This window comes from Tamandua tetradactyla, chromosome 5 (assembly GCF_023851605.1).
Source record: "Tamandua tetradactyla isolate mTamTet1 chromosome 5, mTamTet1.pri, whole genome shotgun sequence".
Taxonomy (NCBI): domain Eukaryota; kingdom Metazoa; phylum Chordata; class Mammalia; order Pilosa; family Myrmecophagidae; genus Tamandua; species Tamandua tetradactyla.
The window spans coordinates 21,544,033-21,564,684 of record NC_135331.1 but is presented as its reverse complement, the minus strand read 5'-3'; the positions used below and the strand labels follow the sequence as shown (position 1 = coordinate 21,564,684).

At 45.7% G+C, this 20,652-nt stretch overlaps 1 protein-coding gene across 3 annotated transcripts; it reads left to right on the top strand.

The window, feature by feature from the left end:
* The first annotated feature begins 8,093 nt into the window (after positions 1-8,093).
* TCHP (trichoplein keratin filament binding) lies at positions 8,094-20,394 on the top strand. 3 transcript variants are annotated; one of them, XM_077160066.1, is made up of 13 exons: positions 8,094-8,290; positions 9,670-9,822; positions 10,606-10,810; positions 11,405-11,461; positions 12,688-12,756; positions 13,487-13,660; positions 14,550-14,662; positions 14,849-14,915; positions 15,581-15,753; positions 16,606-16,687; positions 18,093-18,278; positions 18,878-19,021; positions 20,062-20,394. In XM_077160066.1, the coding sequence occupies exons 2-13, from the start codon at positions 9,761-9,763 to the stop codon at positions 20,092-20,094; spliced, it is 1,365 nt and encodes a 454-aa protein (XP_077016181.1). In that variant the 5' UTR covers positions 8,094-8,290; positions 9,670-9,760; the 3' UTR covers positions 20,095-20,394. The 3 variants fall into 3 exon arrangements, with proteins under 3 accessions (XP_077016181.1, XP_077016182.1, XP_077016183.1); XM_077160067.1 differs by having other exon boundaries at positions 10,557-10,810; XM_077160068.1 differs by having other exon boundaries at positions 8,118-8,290; positions 9,635-9,822.
* Positions 20,395-20,652: the final 258 nt, after the last annotated feature.

The window sequence follows — 20,652 nt, the reverse complement described above, 5'->3', positions numbered from 1 at the left end:
CCAGAAAACAGCACGGCTCATGGGCATCAGGTATTTGAGCGTTTCTTCCAGCTTCTGGAAGTGAAGAGTATCTCGGTCATTTAAATAGCACAGAGCAGAGAAGAGTGAGGAAATGCACCTCATTCTGGTGCCCACCCAGCGGTCTCGGGGGTCAGGAGAGCACAGCGTTTGGCATTTCACCTGTGAAAAATGCTCTCAGGACCCCATATAAACCCTATTATTAACCCTTGCATTAATTTGGTACATATGTCTTGTTACAATTCACACACACAAAAAAACCCAGCACTTTTATAATTGTACTATATAGCTAGACTTCATCATTTACAATAGGGTTTACTTTATTGTACAGTCCTGTGTTTGTTTTTAGTTTTTATGCTATTAACAAATATACAACCTAAAATGCCCCCCATTTTAACCACAGTCAAATACATGATTCAGTATTATTAATTGCACTCACAATATTGGGCTACCATCACCACCACCTGTCCCCAAAACTCTTCCATCAGCCCAATAGATACTCTGTACAATTTAAGCATTAACTTCCCATCCTCTACCCCTACCTCAGCCCCTAGTGGCATATAATCTGGTTTCTAACCCTATGAATTTGCTTATCCTAAGTATTTCGTATCAGTGAGTTCGTGCAGTGTTGGTTCTTTTGTGTCTGGCTTATTTCACACACATGGTGCCTTCGGGCTTCCTCCATGTTATCACATGTATTAGAGATCCATTCCTTTTTTTATAGCTGGGTGATGTTTCACTATGCGCGTGTGCCACGCTTATTTATTCATTCATCAGTTGCTTCTGTATGTTGGCAATTGTGAGCACTGGTGTGTTGACATCTGAGTCCCTGTTTTCCAGTTCTTTTAGGGTATATATACCTAGTACTGGGATTGGCAAGGCATAGCCGGATTGGCAGGTCCTACGGTAATTCTATGCCAAACTATCTTCCACAGAAACTATGCCATTTTACATCCCCACTAGCAGTGGGTGAGTGTTTTTATTCTTCCACATCTATTTTTTATTTTTTTTGGTAGTAGCCATTTGAGTGGGTGTGAAGTGGTGTCACTGTGGTTTTGATTTCATTTCCCTAATGACTCCTGATGGCATGGTTTCATGTGCTTCTTGGCCATTTGTTTTTTCTTTGGAGAGATGTCTGTTCAAGTCTTTTGCCCATTTTTTAAAATTGTGTTGTTTCTTTTGTTGTTGTTGAATTAAAGGATTTCTTTATATAGGGATATTAAAAAAAAAAGCTCTCAGGAAGCCTGATGGTGGCACTGATCTGAGACACTGAGACAATGTCAGGACATAGCTGCCATTGCCATTCAAAGGGAGATATATAAAACTGGAAGGCCGAGCTCTGTCGTTCGATTCAGTGGCATGCTTAACTTCTGAGCGCCTGCCTCACACCAGGCTTTGCTAAGCAGTAAGTTCAAAGATGGCACTCCCTCGAGGAGTGCATCGGCCCAGGTAGTGGGGCAGAAATGAGTTATGTACAGATGCTGAGCATTCAGAAATGAGGACAAAGGTGAGCAAATAAGAGCCCAGACTAGAGTCTGACAGACAGATTTGGGATCAAACTCTTTCTTTACTCCTTGTGACCCTGAGCAAGTGATGGCATCTCTCTCTGGGCCTCAGTTTCCTCATCTGTGAAATGGGTACCATCACGGTATTTCCTTCAAGGTGTGGAGGAGAATATTCAACAAGGTGGCCTCCTTAAAGATCTACCTAGGACAGCAGCAAGCATTAGACATAGGTCACAGGAGAATGCTGAAGGTGTTGAAGATTACAGAAATGATCTCCCCGGCTCTCAGTAGCTCTGTGTGAAAGCAGAGGATTGAGTAAAGCAGAAAATGTCCAGGCCAACCTGTTAGAGGACCTGGGTTCTGGTCCTGGTTCTGCTGTTGACTTGTTTGAAGACCCTGGTTCCCTCTTTGGGCCTCAGTTTTCTCATGTGTTAAATGGGCAGGTCTGGCAAGATGATTTCTGAGGACTTTCAACCTTCTAATTCCAAAGGTGGCTTTTCTCCCGGCCAGTACCGCGAGCATTTTATTCTTCTGATGGGGGTGGGGGTGGGCAGTGGAGGAAGGTCTGAGAGACAGGACTGAACGGTGAGGCTGTTCTCAGGGATGAAAGGCTCCTGGGATGCAGCATAGAAGTCTGGGAACACCGCAGGCACTTGCTCAAGAGGGATTGCCCCTAATTATAAGGAACCAGCTCCGGTACATTGCCAGGTTCTCTGCAGACCTTTGGCAGGGGTGTGGCCCTCGGAAAGGATGGGCGGACTTTAACCTCTAGCTCATTCCCTCATTCCTCCAGCTGCTGCACGTGACAACTGTTAGAGTAGTGCCCATTGGTCATAGTTTCATTCATTCATTCACTAAATATTTATTAAGCACCTACTGTAGGCCATTTACACAGTGGAAGAGACAGAAAGGTCCCTGCTCTAATGGGATTTCCAGTAGAGTATGTGTATGTGTGGCATTAATATTTAAAAATATATATTTAAGGCTGCTATGAATGCTCTGGGGGGGAAATACATGTGTGTCTTGAGGCTGCATGATCCGACCTAGTTGAAGGGATCAGAGAGGGGTTCCTAGAGGAAGGGGCATTTAACCTGAGACCTAGAGGTTGAGTAGGAGTTCGCAGAGGGGAATAACCTTCCAAGAAGAGGGAACAGTATAGTGGAAACTTTGGAGGTCGGGGTTAAAAAGAAGGCCAGCGGGGCTGGTTAGACCATGCAGGGGCCTATGAGCTTGCTCACAGCGTGGTTTTTTGTGCTTGGGGAAATGGGAGCCATAGAAGGGTGCTGAGCAGAGTGACAGGAGCTGCTGCAGCATTGCCCATCAGTAGTCTGAGACTTAGTATCTTAGGAAGCGAAGGCTCCCTGCTCATCAGGAATGGACCAGGGGGTGCCATGTCCATTGAAGCCATAGAAAAATAGGGTTGGCTTGCTGCCCTGTCTTGGTGGCATGTACCCATATCTGACAGCCCAACGGAATGGAGCTGCTTGGACTTTGGGATCCTGACTCACTAAACAGGCCATGGAGAGTCCTCTGTCCCCAAACCTCAATCCCATTTGCAAAGTGGGATTACGATAACCCATACCTCCTAGAGAAGCTGGAGGCCAAAGGGAGGTCTCACAGGCACAGATCAATACATGCTAAGCAATTACTGGCCGACTCTCTTCTTTGCAGCTTTGGTAAGTGGTTCAAGAATTACACTCTGAACACATGGTGCTTGGGGAAAGTCTATTCATGGGGAGGCTTGCTGGTGACTGAAAAACCTTCAGCAATAAGATCCTTTAGTTTGTCTCCTAAAAAGAGACCCCAAGCCAGGGGGGAATGGAGGTGTCCATCACCACCAGGGACCAGATTCTTCCCCCTTCCTGATCTGCTAAGGCCACGCAGCTCCTCCCAGTGTGGCTGCAGAGGTGCCGCGGGCTCCTGCAGATGCGACAACGCCCGGCAACTCCCTGCCCCTAGAAGTCATCTTCTTAGGGGAAAATGAGGCAGAAGTCCACCGTCTGCCCAGTCACCAACAAGGAGCGTGGGTCCAACCACAATTGGCTTAGACTAATCCGGATTCACCCCCAAACCATGTAGAGAGGGGTAGATACCCCATCCCAATGGTTGTTCAGCTTGAGCAAGGACATTGGGGGAACAGCTATTTGGTCACTGATGAGGGATGAGTGAATAAGTTAACATTTCCCAGCTCTTTCCTCTAGCACAGAAGGAAATAAACCCAGCCCTACTGAAGCAGGTGCCTACGTAGGAAATGATCAGTATGAAGGCAATTATAATACCAGTGAGTGTCATCCCTCAAGTTCTAATAAGGGGCCGAGCACTGCGTTAAGGCAGCTGTTAATAATAGTCACAAACCAGTACGAGTATCCCCATTTTTAACAGTTGAGAAAACTGAAGCTCAGAGATACGAAATAATTGTAGCTGGTCAGAGGCTTCATCCTTCACACCATGCTCTCCTTGAAAGATAATATAAATAGTGCTTTAGTTTGCTTTGGCTGCTCCAGCAAATACCATGCAATGGGGCGGCTTCAACAAAGGGGATTGAACGGCTCATGGTTTTGAGGTTAAGAGAAAGTCCAAACCAAGACATCATCAAGGCGATGCTTTCCTCCTGAAGACGGTGGCAACCTGGGTCTGGCTGCTGGTGATCCTTGGACCTGGGCTTCTCTGTCACTTGGCACATGGCGGCCTCTCCTGACCACTCCCTCCTCTTCTGGGTTCTGTGGACCTTCGGCTTCTTGCTTCCCACAGCTCTCTGTCTTTCTGAGTTTCGTTCTGCTCATACAGGATCCTGGTAATAGCACTCTCCTGGTGCGCGCCTTCCATGCGGGAACCCGAGTTCGATTCCCAGATCATGAACCCACCCCCTCCCACCAAAAACAGAAGACCCAGCCTGACTGAGTGGGGCCACACCCGAACTGAAGTAACCTCATCCAAAGGTCCTACTGACAATGGACTCACACCCACAGCGATGGATTAAACTTAAGAACATGCTTTTCTGGGGTCTATGGATACAAACCACCACAAATACCAAAAAGAAAAAGAAAAAGAAAGGTCAGTGCTGTTCCATCAGAGAAATATATTCCACCAGATGGAAGCAGACTGAGCTACTTGAGGGTTCTGAATAGAAGGTTCTGGAGCAGAAATCCATTTTCCAGCCTCCTCTGCACACAGGAGAAAAAGGCCTGTTAGAACAAGCTCTGATGAGCTCTCCCGATTTACAGAATGGAATCTGATGGGAGGTTGCATACCTGCAGGGCACCAGGGGCAGGCAAATTTCCTCAGGGGGACGCCCTCCACTGTGCTGCTTCTTATTAAAACACCAATACGGGCTGGTGTGATGGAGGCTCAGTGGCAGAGCTCTCGCCTGCCATGCTGGAGACCCGGGTGCCTGCCCATACAAAAAAACCAACCAAACAAACAAACAAAACTAATATGTGCTCATTTCAGAAAACACGTAAGTCAAAAGAAGAATCACAAATTAACCCGTAATTCAATACCTGCCAATGTAATAAGGCAAGAAAAATAAGTAAAAGCCATCCTCATTGGAAAGGAAGAAATAAAAGTGCCTCTTTTTCAGGCCACATAATTATTTATATGGAAAATACCAACGAATTGGAAGCAAAACTTCTAGAACTAATGAGTGTGTTTAGCAAGGTCTCAGAATAGAAGCTCTCTATAAAAAAATCAATTGTCTTTCTATATAATTGCAATGAACACTTGGAGTTTCTCCCTAAGCACTGGAAGTATTAGGCTGGGGAGGGGGTTGAGGTTTTGTTTTTTTTGGGGGGGGTAGTGCATGGTTCAGAATCAAACCTGGGTCTCCTGCATGGTAGGTTAGCATTCTACCACTGAGGGGGTGAGTTTTTTTTTTCTTTAGGTGACATAATCCTTTCTTACCACTTCCTTTATTGTCATGAAAATTTTGAAAAAAACCTTTCAATTAAAAAAATCAGCATCGTCCCATATTCAGAGATTTCTACCTAAGACACCCCTAAAACATGTCCTTGAAATCATCAAGATTTCTTTTGTAAATATTTTAATAACATCTCACAATTTCATGTATGACATATTATCATATCTTTACAACAGAATGAGGCAGATTACTAGGGCATTTTACAGGAGAAAAAAAAAACAGTAATTTTTACTTTATTTTAGAAGCTATTACTTCCTTCAATGTGAATCTGTCCTGGCACATAGTGGGTGATCAGTAAATATTTGTTGGATGAATGCCATTTAAGATATGATTGGATTTATGAGTTTGCAATTTTGCGCAGTTTTTCAAAATATTTGATTCTCTTTTGGCTCCCTCCAGTGCAGTCTTTTTGAGTAAAAGGATGGAAATCTATTTGCAGTGATTTATACAAGTAGATGTTTATTTGGAAAAAGTGAGTTAGAATTGGCCCCTTGAGCTGTTATCCACCCCTAAAATTATATAAATTATATATGTGATATATAAAATTATGTGATATCTTAACAAATTAATTGACTACATATTTCACTTTAAGCATAAAAAAATAATATTACAATGAAAAACTTATTTTAGGAGTTTTTTTTGGGAAAAAAGCCTTTAAGTCATTAAATTAAAACTTTAAACCAGGACAATAATAACATCATGGCTTTAGAATAAAATCTGGCATGTGAAATCTCTGTAGCAGGATCAGCCACACTCTTTAGTATTTGCTGAATGATACAAGCAATTATGAAAGGGAAAATAAAGCCATTAGTAATTGTATTGCTGCTGAGATTAATAATACTACCTTTTACAATAGCTAAAATATTACAACAAAAATACACATGAGAGCGCTCTAATCAGTCAAACGGAGAGGCATAAACATTTCTTACTAGGAATCAGACTTTCAAAATTTAAGTAAAAAACAGTACTATGGTTTTATAGATAGAAAAATTAAGGCCCAAAGAAACTGTGATTTATATGCTCCATTTGTAGATTAAGTAAATTGGGTATCAACATTTTTAAAAAGTTTGTACAGCAGTGAGGGGGGTGAGTTTTGACAGAGGCATGAGACCAGACCCTGGAATCAGACTGACCTGGGTTCAAATCCTGACTTAGCAGTCTATACGGCCAAGTGAGAACCCCCACTGGGAACAGAGGCTGAAAGCAATGGAGCCCAGGAGCAGGGACAACAGATGCCAGCCACATGACTTCCCAGCTAACAGAGGGGTTCCGGAAGGTAACACCCTATCTTTAGTGAATGTAACCTCTTATTGGTGGCTTTGTACATTTTCTCAGTCTTAGAACTGTAAACTTGTAACTTATTAAATTCCCTTTTTCTTTTTTCTTTTTGCATGGGCACGCACCAGAAATTGAACCTGGGTCTCTGGCATAGCAAGCGAGAATTCTGCCACTGAGCCACCATCGCACCACCCTAAATTCCCTTTTTAAAAGCCATTCAGGGCAGGCCATGGTGGCTCAGTGGCAGAGTTCTCACCTGCCATGCTGGAGACCCAGGTTTGATTCCTGGTGCCTGCCCATGCAGAAGGGAAAGAAAAAGAAAAAGCTGTTCAATTTCTGGTATGTTGCATTCAGGCAGTTTAACAAACTAATACAGGCCCCACTGTGTTGTGACTGAGCTGATCACAGCAGGTGGTTGCCTCTGTCCACTGGTGACATAATATGGTAGAGTGATCCTGAACTTGGCCAAGTGGGTACAGACCAATGCAGAGGCCAACCTTGGGGGAATCTTGTGCATGGGGCAGGGTACACAGCAAGTAAATGTCTGTGGGGTAGAGGAAATGTGAAAGAAATCCCCCCCAAGCCCCCCTGCCATGCCCCAAGCACTCTGTTCTGTTCATACCTTTACTGACTCCCCCAAGGACAACGCTAGAAGGTAGAACTCTCAACGATGAGGAAGATGAGGCACAGAGAGAGGAAGCAACCTGCCTGGACCCCCCAGCCAGCATGGTGTGCGTTGGCATTCTGACTGCAGAGACCATGCTCTTAAAACAGCGTCCAGGAAAGACAGAAATGAATAGAGGAATGGAAGAATGAAAGAAGGAAGTGAGGAAAAGAATGGAAAAATGAAAGAAAAGATGGAACAAATGCAAGAGTGGATATTTACTTTATTATCTTTTTAATGGAATGTTCGATGCATAAAAACTTGTAACTCATGTAATGAATGAACACTGAGAACCAACCACCAGTCTAAGACTACAATAGAAAATTATCAATAATTTGCATCTACTTAACGTTAGTGGTTCTCACCTTGGATGCATATTGAAGGCAACTGGGGAGCTTTGAAAAACAGGCTATCCAGGCCCCACCCTCAGAGAGTCAGATGTAATTTGTCTGGGGACTGGGATTTGAAGCGCTGCACAGCTGATTCTCATGTACTGCCCGGTTGGAGGAGCACTGGCTTATATTATCCTCCCCTATCCTAGCCCCCTGATTTCCTGCCACCCCAGGTAACCACTATCCTGAATTTTGTATGCTGAGTGGATTATTTTCCTCGCCCTTCCCTACTTCAAGAACCGACGAAGTTTGCTATTGATCTCCCTCCTACCACGAGGGGGCGCTAGAAAAAAGTACAGTCTCCTTTTTCTCCTTAGAGCGTTCAGTATTGCGCTGGAGGAAACTTGGTCCTCGCGGCGCGCCGTCTCCCGGCCCGTTGCCGGGACAACCAGCGGGGAAACGGTCGGCTTCAGTGCTAAGAGTTTCCGCCCGGCCTCTGGCATCTGCTCAGCCTGATCTGGCCTTGCGGGATCTAGCGGGCCTGGGGCTCCTCGGAAACTCCCAGGCGCGGAGAAACGTGAGTCTGGAGGCTGAGTTCTTTCGGGAGCCGGCGTTGGGGCTGGTACTCAGAGGCTCTGGCCGCGGTCGGCCGGGCGCTGGCGGAAAAGGGAGCGAGGACCCAGGGATACCGCCGCAGGGAGCCTGGAAACCTGGGCTCCGGTCCTCACTGTGGTACTAACGAGACATGGGGTCGAGGCCTCCCGGCCGTTTGCTCGATGTGGATGTTGAGGCTCAGAGAGGGAAACGGCTTTCTCGGGGAGCTGGATCTTAAATTTAGTGCAAAGATTTATCCACTGGCTTTTTTAAAAGGCAAGGGGAAAAAAGCATGTCAGGCCAGCCAAAGTCTCAAAACAGAGGTCGCAGGCCTGTAGGCCGAATTGGACGCATAGATGTAGATTATTTGTCTGCAGCTTCTGAAGGACTTTGAGTTTGAGACTCTTGGCGCGGTGCCAGACCCATGTGCTTATTCAAGAGACCTTCCTCAAGCACTACCATAGCCAGGGACTGTGTAGATTTTGTACCTGAGGACAGCTGTGGGCTGGGGGAAGGTTGTCCTGGCTACAGTGAGACTGCTTGCTTTTTTAGTCTAGCTGTGTCCCCAGATTGCCCCGCAACCCCTGACAAGTCACTTCCTCTCTCTCAGAGGAAGTTTCTTCAACTGTAAGATAAGGGATCTGCCCTCCGTGGGGGCCCAGAAGACTTCTAGGTGTGACTCCTTGCCTGGCCTCTCGCCTGCGGCTGCTAGAACCAGGGCATATTTGTCCCAACAGGGAGCCTTTTGCAGTAGACAGACCCGGGGCTCTGGACTCAGACCTATCTGAATTAGAATCCCAGGTCTTTTATTTCCTCTCCTTTCTGGCTGTGTGAGCCTTGGCAAGGTGCTTCACCTCTTTGAACTTGTTTCCTCATCTGCCAAATAATGGGGTGGTGGTAAGAATGAGAAGGGTTATACATGTGACAGATGCTGGGTACATACAAATGTTCCTTAAATTACTGTCCCTGTTAGTTTATGAAGAGTACAGAAGTCCCCAATATGCCAAATCTAGCATTGCTGGGACTGGTCCCCTGTCTCTGTCCTCAGTGCCTCTGATAACACCTGGCCCACATCTGGGTACATCCTGGTTTTATTAAATCAGTGATTTGCAGCCCGGGTGGCAGATCATTTTTAAAATGCCAATGCCTAGGCCCCATTCTAAGATTTTCTGAGAAGGTGAGGCCTAGGTATGGGTATTTTTAAAGACTCCACGGAGTAATTCCAATATACAGACAGGGGTGAAGACCACTGAGTAAAAGGATGCCAGCCTTGTACAGGTTCCTGGGGTTTGCAGTTGGAGCATATTCTTACCGTTGCTGTTCTCAGATGGCACTGCCCACGCTGCCCTCCTACTGGTGCAGCCGGAGGCTTCTGGATCAGCAGTTAGCACGCCAGCGAGAGCAGGAGGCCCGGCTTCGGCAGCAGTGGGATCAGAATAGTCGCTACTTCAGGATGTCTGACATCTGCAGCTCTAAACAGGCAGAATGGAGCTCTAAGTCCTCTTACCAGCGGAGGTAATTGCGCGGTGACTGCCAGCTGGGTGGAAGTGGGGGGCCACTCTGGCTGGTCATAGGACGTGGTGGAAGGACATGTGGCTTGACTACATATTTTCTTGAGGGGTTTGCTGAACAGCATAGATTACCTGCATAGTGGTGATTTTTTTTTTCCAACTGGAAATTAAAGAAAAAATCATATGTAAAGTTACACATTAAAAAAAAGATAAAACAATATAGAAGTATATGAAGTGGCGCCTAGAAGTCTCTTTGTAATACCGCCTCCCCAGAGAGAACAGTTGGGTACATATCCTCCCATACTTTTTCCCATTTGTGTTTGTGTATAAATAGACCCCCCACACACACACATCCATCCATTGTTATAGAAATACATGTTAGTCCAAAGCATAGGCTTTGGATTCAGACAGATCTGTATAGAAATCCTGACTGTGTCACTTACTATATGAATAAGGCTCAGTTTCCCAAGCAGTAAAGTAGGCTAAAATGGAACCTTCTTTAGGATTTATGCTATGATTAATATAAAACTATCCATATAAAGATACATGTATAGCTTAGTCCTTGGCTTGTGGTAATTGCTCAAAAAATATTACCTATACGTTATCACATGCATAACAGTATTTGTTTATGGATACAAAATTCTGTTTTGCATCCTGTCCTATAATCTGCTCTCTCCACTTTGGTTGGGTGGCACCTATCTGTGTCACCACGGTATGTCCACCTTTGGTCTTTCGCAGAGCCTCTGCTGTAGTCTGAGTGGTTTATTGTGGGATCCTTCTCACCCAGCATGCATGCTTATCAGCGGGAGAAGTTGAAGGAGGAGAAAAGGAGGAGTCTGGAGGCCAGACGTGAGAGGCTCAGGCAGCTTCTGCTTGAGGAGCAGAACCTGCTGGCCAAAGAACTGGAGGACCTGAGCACAGACCTACGGGAAAGAAGAATCCGGGAGCGGCATGGGAATCTGAAATCAGCCCGAGAAGAGCAAAGGAAACTGGTAACGTCCCATAGACCTTCAGAAGGTTCAAGAGCAGGAGCATCCCCGGCCTGTCAGTGTTGTATACGTGGGATCACCCCTGGGCACTCTGATCTGATGGTGGTCGATGCCAGAGACAGCTGGGAAAAGTGCTAACTCTAAGTCTTTGTTCAGGTAGTGTGTTTTGCACACACAAGTCATTACATCCGAGTCCTTTTACTTTATTCCAGTTCTGTGGTTCCACAAAGGTCTGAGCATGGTATATTTTATCTTCCAAAGTAGTCGTTTGGAACAGTGAGCTCCAACGTGTGTTTTTAAGCCTGCTATACCTTTTGAAATCTCCTAGATACAACCTGTGTGTGGCATCAGATTTTTGCCCCCTCCGTTGCCATCATGAGAGTCGTTTCTTCTTTCGGTGCTCTTGTTTCTGCTCTGGCAGTCTAGATCCCATAGCTGGGGCTGCAAGGCAGGCAGCAAGTGAAGGTTGGGTACAATGAGGTTGTAGTGTGGAGGCGCCGTTAGCCTGGCTGTCTGAGCTGACTCCCATTGCGGGTTGTCTGAAGAGTGAGTAGATTTGGAAAATGACATCAGGCCTCCTTTGTATTTTCTTGACAGATTGCTGAGCAGCTTCTGTATGACCACTGGAAAAAGAACAACCCCAAACTTCGAGAGGTAAAAACTAAGGAGATCCTTCACTGATTTGCCTAAGTAGATGAACTCATGTTTGCAGCCTTTTTAAAAACTTGCATCTTTTGCTGGGTTGAGGCAAAGGAGGGAACTGCTTAACTATGAGACGAGCCTGTGCAGAACAGCTGGAGTGGACTGGAGCAACAGTTCATTCACTTGTTTAACAAACATTTACTAAGCATCCACTGCCCGGTCCACCACATGGGACGTGCAGATTAGATGTGGTACCTGTGTTTGCAGTCCTGAAGGGAGACTGTGGGCAGTGGAGAGACAGTGGTCAGATGGTTACAGTGCAGGGTCCTGGCTAAGATGGCATCATTCAGCCAAGAGGGAATATAAGGAAATTGGGCTAGAAGGAAAGAACTCCGTCACTCATAGCATTGATTTATTTCAGTCCACTTTTCAAACTTTATATAGTTTGGTATCATTAATTTATGCACTTGCAGTAACATTTAGAAATTGCCAGTCACTGAATAATAGAATAGCTAGGTGCTTTTGAGTATTATTATTATACAGATGGCTCTAAAATGGGCATTTGTTGACTTAGGTGGCCCTCCAAAACTGTTTACTCACAGACAGGTTTATTCAAAACATTCAAGTTAGAAATTGAGAAAGAAACTTTTAAAACCCATATAAACAATTTCCCCAAAAAAAGCTTTTTGATAGAGTATTTCCATTCTATTTCTGAACCCAAAGATTCTCTGAACTTAAACCTCTTATTATTAACCCTGTAGTGCATTGTTTGATACAGGGAAGCACATGTTTTTACAGCTATTGCTTTGCAAAGGGAATTTTGGGGACTTGGGCAGGGGTTGAGTCTGCTTCTCCCCCAGGTGACTTCAGGTGCCCTGTGGCCCGCATGGTCTTAGACCAACCACAGTGGCCTTCTGAAATTGTATTTCCTTTTCAGTGTCTGCTGACTGTCTCTGTCCAACCCAAAGGGGACTGGGAGGACAGAGTCTGTTACTTTGTTCCAGCTCTGGAGAATGGTTCAGAAGCACCTGATCATTTGGTTTTCCAACTTACTTGCATTCAGACCATGCTGTGCTTTGCTCACTGTTCTGAAGTGGGTACCTGGGCCACTTTGAGTTCTTTCAAAGAAATGTCATAGTCATGTACCAGCTGTGGCCCAGAAGATAGTACATCAGCCCCATGATGAATATCAGATGCACCCGTGAGGAAAATAATATTCTCCCCCTTCTCGTCCTCAGATTGAATTGGACCTTCACAAGAAGCATGTTATAAGCTCTTGGGAAATGCAGAAAGAAGAAAAAAAACAGGTGTGGTATATGGTTCTCAAAATAGTCCTATGTGCTACAATATGAGAGGCTCCATCTCTTTTGTTTCCTGTTTTCAGTATTAATAACTCTACGCAAAGAATAGAGGGTTTCTAAGTTTACTTAACACATGTTAGTGTTTGCTCTGGCACATTATAGAGTCCTCTGAGATCATCCTCAGGGACAGAGAAAGACCAGGTGATCAGGGCAGGTAGGCCTGTCTTGGGGGTTCTAAATGGAATTGGCTTTAAGGGCATTTTTGTTGTTGGCAGAGTCCCTTTTTAAATCTCTTTTGATGTAATCTGCATCATAAACTCTCAATTTGGGTTTACAGTGGCATCTCTGGGAATAAAAGTCCACACCTCCCCCCAAGCCCATTGTTTTGCCTCTGGGTTCATTTTGGAAAGCCTTTTGTTGGAGTTTGGCAGGGAAAGGAAATATGATATCAAGCCTCACATTCTTCTGAGCTAGGGACTGTTCTGAGCAGTGCCAAGGATTTGTCTTTGAGAGAGGTTTCCCTCCCATCTCATAGCGAGGGAACTGAGCTGAGGAAGATGCATCCGCGTCCAGGGTCACAGCTAAGAGGGGACTTGAGGCAGGGGCCAACTCTGGCGCAGATGCCTTGTAATGAGGAACTGGGCTCTGTGGCTGCTGAGCAGGTAGCCAGGAAGCAGGCCTTTGCTGGCTGTGCAGTACACATACTGATCTCCCAGGTTCATTTGCCCCCATGTAGCAAGAATCCACCAACAAGGAAGAGAAAAAACGATATGAAAATGAATATGAAACAGCCCGCAGGGAAGCGATGGAACGGATGAAAGCAGAAGAAGAGAGGAGGCAATTAGAGGCTAAACTACAGGCTGAGGCGCTGCTTCAGCAGATGGAGGAGCTGAAGCTGAAGGAGATAGAGGTAAGTGCAGGCGGCACCTGGGTTAGGTACCTTCCCGTGGCCTTTCTTGTAGCTGCTTATTATCAGATGAAAATTTCAAAAGCTCATCTAAAAAGAGGTCATATCGGGGAAGGTGGCTTTCAGAAATGTACCAACTGGGTTTTCCCTTCTCTCACATGTAGTCCAATCCCGTGGTTTTTTTTCATTCCTCTAGGTGTGCACCCAGATTTTAGGACATCAATGACATGGAGACTATAGAGGTTTTCTTTGGCACATTTATAGACCATCTGTCTGAGAGCCTCCTTAGAACTTGGATTTCCCAGGGTCCTTGGTGGACATGAATTAGTCCAGTGTCCTTAGTGTACGTTTCTCCATTGGTAGCAAGTCTTAGATCTCAAAACTGAGGGTTTTAGCCCAGGAGTCTGCGCATAGTTTCACTGTAGAGCTGGATCCTCCCATTCAGGCGAGGCGAGGCTTTGTGCTGATTTCACCCTCTCATTCCCCAGGTCTGAATGACTCAGTGAATGGAAACTTAGTGCCTGCTACTTAGACTAGTGCCATGTGCTGGGCTGGGTGCTAGAGATGCAGTCTTCACAGCAGGGACGTTGTCAGGCAGGGAGACTGACATGAGGTTAACATAAAGCATAGCTGAGCACAGGGTCCTGTGGAAGCATGGAGCATGGGGCTCAGGAAAGGCTTTGCAGGAAACGCTGGCTAGCTGATAAGGGACAGGTGAGCAGGATCAGCTGGGCAGAGGGGCTCCGAGCCCCAGAGGTGGGAGAGGATCACGATCACCAAGGTGGTCAGGCCCAGCCCTTGTTGCTTAGTGTGTGCTGAAAATGGAGATGAGGAATGAAGGAAAATCTGATTTCCATGGTCTTAGTCAGATTTATTGTCCTTGTAACCACAGGCAACCAAACTGAAGAAGGAGCAGGAGAATCTGTTAAAGCAACGGTGGGAGCTGGAGAGGTTGGAGGAAGAGAGGAAGCAGATGGCAGCCTTCCGGCAGAAGGCAGAGCTGGGGTGTGTGCAGGAAGGCCTGCTGCCCCCACCCCCCAGGCCCTTCCCAGGCAGGGGCCTGTCACTGCTTTCTCAGATATGCATCAGTATCCTTAAAACCATAAAGGATACAGCCTGGCACAGGTAGTCTAACCTCCATTTGATCCTTGATAAGACACTGAAGGCAGTCCATATTTTGCTCATTTTTAGGCGCTTTTTGAGACATCAGTATAATGTGCAACTCAATAGACGTACACAGCAGATTCAAGAGGAACTGGTAAGTGTGAAGATGCAGCCTTGCAATTCTTTCACCCTCTCGAAAAAAAATGTTTTTCATTGCACAGTATGTGAATGCACCCTGCTAGGAATTAAAACAGAAAGTGAGGTGTGCAATAACAAGATACACACATGGAAAAATAATGAAATGTGACCCTGCCATACAGCATACAAAAACAAAACAAAAAAACAGAAAGTGAGATTCCCCCTTGACCAGCTCTTGTGACCTCTGCCCCTCCCATACAGAGTCCGTTTTGGCACTCACATACATAGAGAGATTGTTTTCCGTGATTTTTAAAATATAATTAAAGTTGTATTCTGCAGTGTGTTTACTTAACAGTATATCTTAAGCTGTTTTTTAAGGTCAGTATATTTATGTTGAACTTATTCTGTCAAGTACTTTGGCGCGGTCTCCCAGTAAGATCCTGGGTAGGACAGAGAGAGTGGGCGGGCAAATGCGAGCTTCCCTCCTGTCCCTGTCTGCAGCCACTGGGGACAGCCCGATGTTCCCATCATGCAGCTGTCCCCCTGAGTACATCTTTCCTATCTCAGGAAATGACCAAGCCCCTGGCTGGTAGCAGTGCTAGGCTGTGGTTGCAGAAAGGCTCCCTCCACCCCCAAGGGAGCGGGCCCTTACCCGCTGTGCTTCTGTCCTGCTTCCTCCAGGAGGCAGACAAGCGGATCCTGCAGGCACTCCTCGAGAAGGAGGATGAGAACCAGCGCATCCACCTGGCCAAGCGGGAGCAGGCCCTGGCCGATGTGGCGTGGATGAAGCAGGTTATCGAGGAGCAGCTGCAGGTGGAAAGGGAGCGGGAGGCAGAGCTGCAAATGTTGCTGAGGTGAGAGGCAGCAACTGTCTGGGCAGAACTCTCCTGGCCTCTGCTCTGGTACCTTGAAATCCCTGCAAGTCAGTATGAGAATTGCCAGTTATTGAAATATCTGTCCCGGTCAATTTGTTCATGATTTGTGAAGAACACATTTTTGCTACTGGATCCAAGTTTGGGGTGGGTGGGTAGGTTTTTCCTTTTAAGTTATTTAACGTAGGAATCATATGGCATAGAGTAACTGTTCATCTAAAATCTTATAAATTATGGAGATGGAGAATGCTACTTATGTCTGTATAAATGGGTCTGGATTTTAAAAATCAAATAGGTAGATTAAAAATAATTTAATAATAGGTAACATTATTGAGCACTTACTCTGAGCCGGATGCTGTGTTAAGTGCTTTGCATATCTCATCTTATTTAATCCTGACATCCAGCCAAGTGGTAGGTATGCAGCACACGGAGACCTGAGGGCCACTCACTTGTCCCAGGCCACAGATGGGGAGCAGTGAGACCAGGAGAGTGGTGACAAGGCTTATGCACTGCCCCCCACCCCACTTCAGGGGCCTGATGATTTCCTTCTCCTCTCGGTTTAAATGGCCTGGTGGCAAGTTATTGCAAGTACTTTTTGTAAGGAGATGGGTATGGTTAATAATTAAGTTAAAGTACTTATTAATACTTTCTGTAAATGTTGTCCACAAGATTAATCTTTAAAAAGTTTGTGTGGAGAGCTTACCTGAAGGTTGGTTCCCCGGGAAGCCCATGGCTTGTGCTAATGGATGCTTTGGACCCGTATTTGTTCTTTCGTTAACTTCTTGCCATGGGTGGGGTAAGGAAACTGCTCTCATCCATCCTGTGTTTGCCCAGGGAAGAAGCCAAGGAAATGTGGGAGAAGAGAGAAGCCGAGTGGGCCCGAGAGAGGAGTGCGCGGGACAGACTGATGAGGGAGGTAATCGGAGCTGCGATGGACGTGGAAGGGTGTCAGGCTTCCCGGGCAGGAGTCTGGGTGTTCCTCATCACAGGCTCACCTGCCGCGTGTTCTGGGATCAGTCTTCTCGGTTATTTAAAAATCATTATAAAAGCAATTATGCTTTTTTAGAAATAGAATTCATAAGTTCAGAGAAGCAAAAACAAAAAAGGCCACCCAGAGCTCTACCAACCACAAAAGCTTCTATTATTTTATCTTCTCCTCCTCTTTTGTTTCTACATATAATATTTTTTTCTATTTATTTTTGTGCTCTGTTTGATTTCAAGCATTTTATCATTCAATTACAGCCTCTCTGTAAATACCATTGTAGCAGATGCATGATATATCTTCATGTGTGGGTACCATGGCTTGTTTATCCATTCACCTCGTGTGGGTATCCTGGTACTTTGCAATTTTGAGCTATTGTAAGGTACTGCAGTGAGCACCTTGGTATATAAGACTTTTTCATATTTAGGATTTTGTTTCTCAGGTTGGATAATCAGAAGTTAAGCTGATTAAAGAGCATAATTATTTTGTTTGTCAGTGTAGAAATAATGCAGTATCCCAATTACAAGGAAATCACTGGGGAAAAAAAATCATTATCCATGTATTGAAAGTTATTTTAACGTGGTTTAGAAGGAGAAATTATATTTTGTGCATATCATTTATATTATGTATTGGAATCCATGAGAAATCGGGGCTCAGTTGGTGATTTTTCACTTTTGTGGATACCAGATAATCTTTATTGTCTTTTTATTCCCCATTCTTAATTCTCTGCTTAGCTGTGGCCACTTTACAAGGCCCTTCTAGGGAGCATAAAAGTTGGCTTCAAGTGGCTTCAATAACTCCTTACTGTTCTTGGTTTCCAAGTGCTGATGGCAGTTTGGGTTGGTGGGGCATAATATTGCTCTATGGCCAAGTCAGAAACCTAGCAGGCTGCTGCTGCTTTGAGCGTAAAGCTGAATCCAAAAGGTTAGGAAAGAGGCCAGACCCTGCTTCTAACCCTCTGTGTGGCGTGTGGTTTTTTTCCAGAATCCACTGTGAGGGAGTAAGAGTCACCTCATTGCTGAGCGGTTCTGTGCTCCTGGGGAAGGGGACATCCTCCATGACGCCTACGGCCACTTTGGTGCCTGTCTGTCTCCCCAGGCAGGATGTGGTGTGTGTGCTGGGGGTGGCAGGCAGTGCCTCTTGGGCACTGGCACACGTGGTCAGTGCTGACTGGACCCTGTGCTGTTAATCTATACTTCTCTTCGTCTGTAGTATTTAGGTCTGAAGCTGAGGATTAGGCTGGATCTCAGGGTAGCTGCAGCTCATTGGAGACTGGTAGCATGGGTGTCTGTTAGAAGCAAACTAAAATCCTTCCTTTTCCTTTTTTTGCTAAGGATAGGTTCTGACAGGGAGACAACAACAAATACGAGAAAAGATTGAACAGAACCGGCGTGCACAAGAGGAGTCCCTGAAACACAGGGAACAACTCATTCGAAATCTCGAGGAGGCAAGAGAGTCAGCTCGTCGTGAGAAAGAGGAGAATGAGGAACTGAAGTTGGCGAGGAAACAAGAACTCGAGGCCCAGGTGGGGCTGAGCTCATGGGTAGGAGGCCACCTTTGGGAGCAGCAAGGAGGCTGAAAGCCCCTGACAGAAAGAACCCCACTTCCTCCAAGGCCGTGGTTCTTGTATCTTCTTTGGGCTGGAATCAGAAGCCCTTGACATTAGTACCTTGACTAGAAGTTGACGTTTGAGAGCTCAGTTCATACCTTTTCATTCCCAACTGAAACCCGGACCCACACAGTTGTAGTTTAAACTCCCCTCTAGCTCCTTCATCTCTTGTGGGAGCAAGAAGGTCAGTGCTGTCTGTCTCCTTCTCTTTATCCTGTCTGTATCTGCAAGCATGTCACTTACTGGGTCACAATTCTTTATTCAATTCAGTACCTAATATATAGCAACATTCCCCCAAACACCTGGCTGCATCCAGAGTTTTTAATAAGGTATATGTTCCCTTACATATAATCTTTTCCAGTGCTATACATTTTCTCTTGTTTTTTGGTACTTGCTCTCACTATTACTTAGCTCTGATTCTCCCAGTGGGCAGAACCGTGGAATTTTCCTCTTGACTAGAGGCAGGACTCTACCCCATGCGCCTGTCTCAGGGTGACTTTGCTTCTGGTGGCCAGGTTGCTGAACGCCAGCTTCAGGTATGGGAGGAAGACCAGCAGGAGGAGGAGGAGGAAGAGGAGGCCAGGAAGGCAGAGCAGCTCAGCAATGCCCTCCTTCAGCAGGAGGCGAAGACAATGGCTCAGCAGGGCTACCAGCCCAAGGTAGGCACCTACCAGGCAACAAGCCCCACTCTCCTGGGCCTGCTCAGCTCTGTGCTCAGCTATCCAGATTCTTCCTTGTTCTCTTTTATCCCTCTCCTTCCCAGTTAGTAGAGAACCTCAACATGGGGTCTGTTTCGGTCTTTAGTGGGACCTCAAAGAGGCTTAGAGGTGATTTTATTCTGGCATCTGCTGCTGCAGCCCAAACACTGAGTTCTTGACTGGGAAGCTGTGTGCCTGTCCACCCTGTTCAGGGACAAAGCAATAATCCAAGGAGGGCTTTGGCCGTAGCTGATGAGCATGTTAAAGAGCAGTGGTGTTAGGTCCTACCTGTTCAGATGGCTAGACCCCCAGTGAACTGTTCTGTTCCTTTCTTCCTCCTGGCACCTCTTGTTGCTCTTTCTTCTCTTTTCCTCTCCCCTCCTTCTGTGTGCATCTTTCTCTCCCTGTTTCTCTGAATCCATCTCTGAAGTGGTGCAGAGAAGCAAAGGTATAACCCTGCCCCAAGGGAGCTGATGGCTGAAGCACCAGTGAAACTGGCTGAGGGCCCAGCAGGCACCTTGCCTCTGCCCCTTCCTTTACTAAGCTGGGTGGGGGGCTACACTGGCCACAGAGCAGCTTCTCTAGAATGTATTTGTGCGCAAGAAAAAAAGGGCTGGCTCCTTCTATGGGCACAGTACTCTAGGAAACAGGGTGAAATAAAATAAGACCAGGTACTACATTTGCTGTAGTCCTTAACGTCTTAACATGCCATAGCTCTCAAAGAGGTCCAGGGAACAACATTTTCTAAACTCATTTAGAAAGAGTCAGTGAGTTTCTCAGGATCAGGGTTCCATGGTGTGCATCTGAAATGTTTCCTAGGGTTTGTACCTTTTTTAAAAAGTTGTAAAGTGTCCCATTTATGGTTTAGAGTCAAAACTTTTTCAGCTGTAAATGGAAACAGCCATTTATGCCACATATTTAGCTCATTTAAAATGGGATTAATTCCCAGTGCTCCAGAGACTGCTGATTTGACCTATCTTATGTTTTCTTACTTTTCCCAGCTGTATGGACATCCCAAAATTGCTTGGAACTGACTCCATTTGTACCATAAGCACAGGACACAAGGATGCTGAGGCCTGAGATATGCAGCCACCCAAGAGTTTTAGAATGTTCTGTTCTAGTTGGTGTTCAAGTCACTGAAAAATAGTTGGGTGACACCTGTTCAGGTACATAATTCAACGGATTGTGGGTCAGCCAGACACTGAAGTGCTGAGGATATGCAGCACCCGGTGACTGGCCCTTTCTTGCCGCTCTTGTCTGAGAACAGAGCTTGTCTGGGCACACATTTATGGTGCTGTCAAACCCTCCTATAACGTAAAGATTCTGAATCAGTACTAAGAGTGACGGATTGCATTCCATGACAGAATACCCAGTGAAGATTCTAATTCCAGCCAGGGATGTGAGGCAGTTTTAAAAAATTGCCACTTAAAATTTAATTTCAAGATTCTGTTAAAACAAGAGTGGATCTTGGTGCAGTTCATTTCGCAGTTTATTAACGAGGTGCTCCTCATGGTTGCAAAAGGATCATGTCTTTTGTATTCTGGAAGAAAAGGAATTGTCAACGAATGAGAACCCTGAGACAGTCTGACTTG

Coding starts and splice junctions, on each gene's coding strand:
- TCHP (XM_077160068.1), top strand. CDS start 9,635: ATGGCACTGCCCACGCTGCCCTCCTACTGGTGCAGCCGGAGGCTTCTG. Junction 12,757..13,486: donor AGAAAGAAGAAAAAAAACAG/GTGTGGTATATG, acceptor GCCCCCATGTAG/CAAGAATCCACCAACAAGGA. Junction 14,916..15,580: donor AGCAGATTCAAGAGGAACTG/GTAAGTGTGAAG, acceptor TGCTTCCTCCAG/GAGGCAGACAAGCGGATCCT.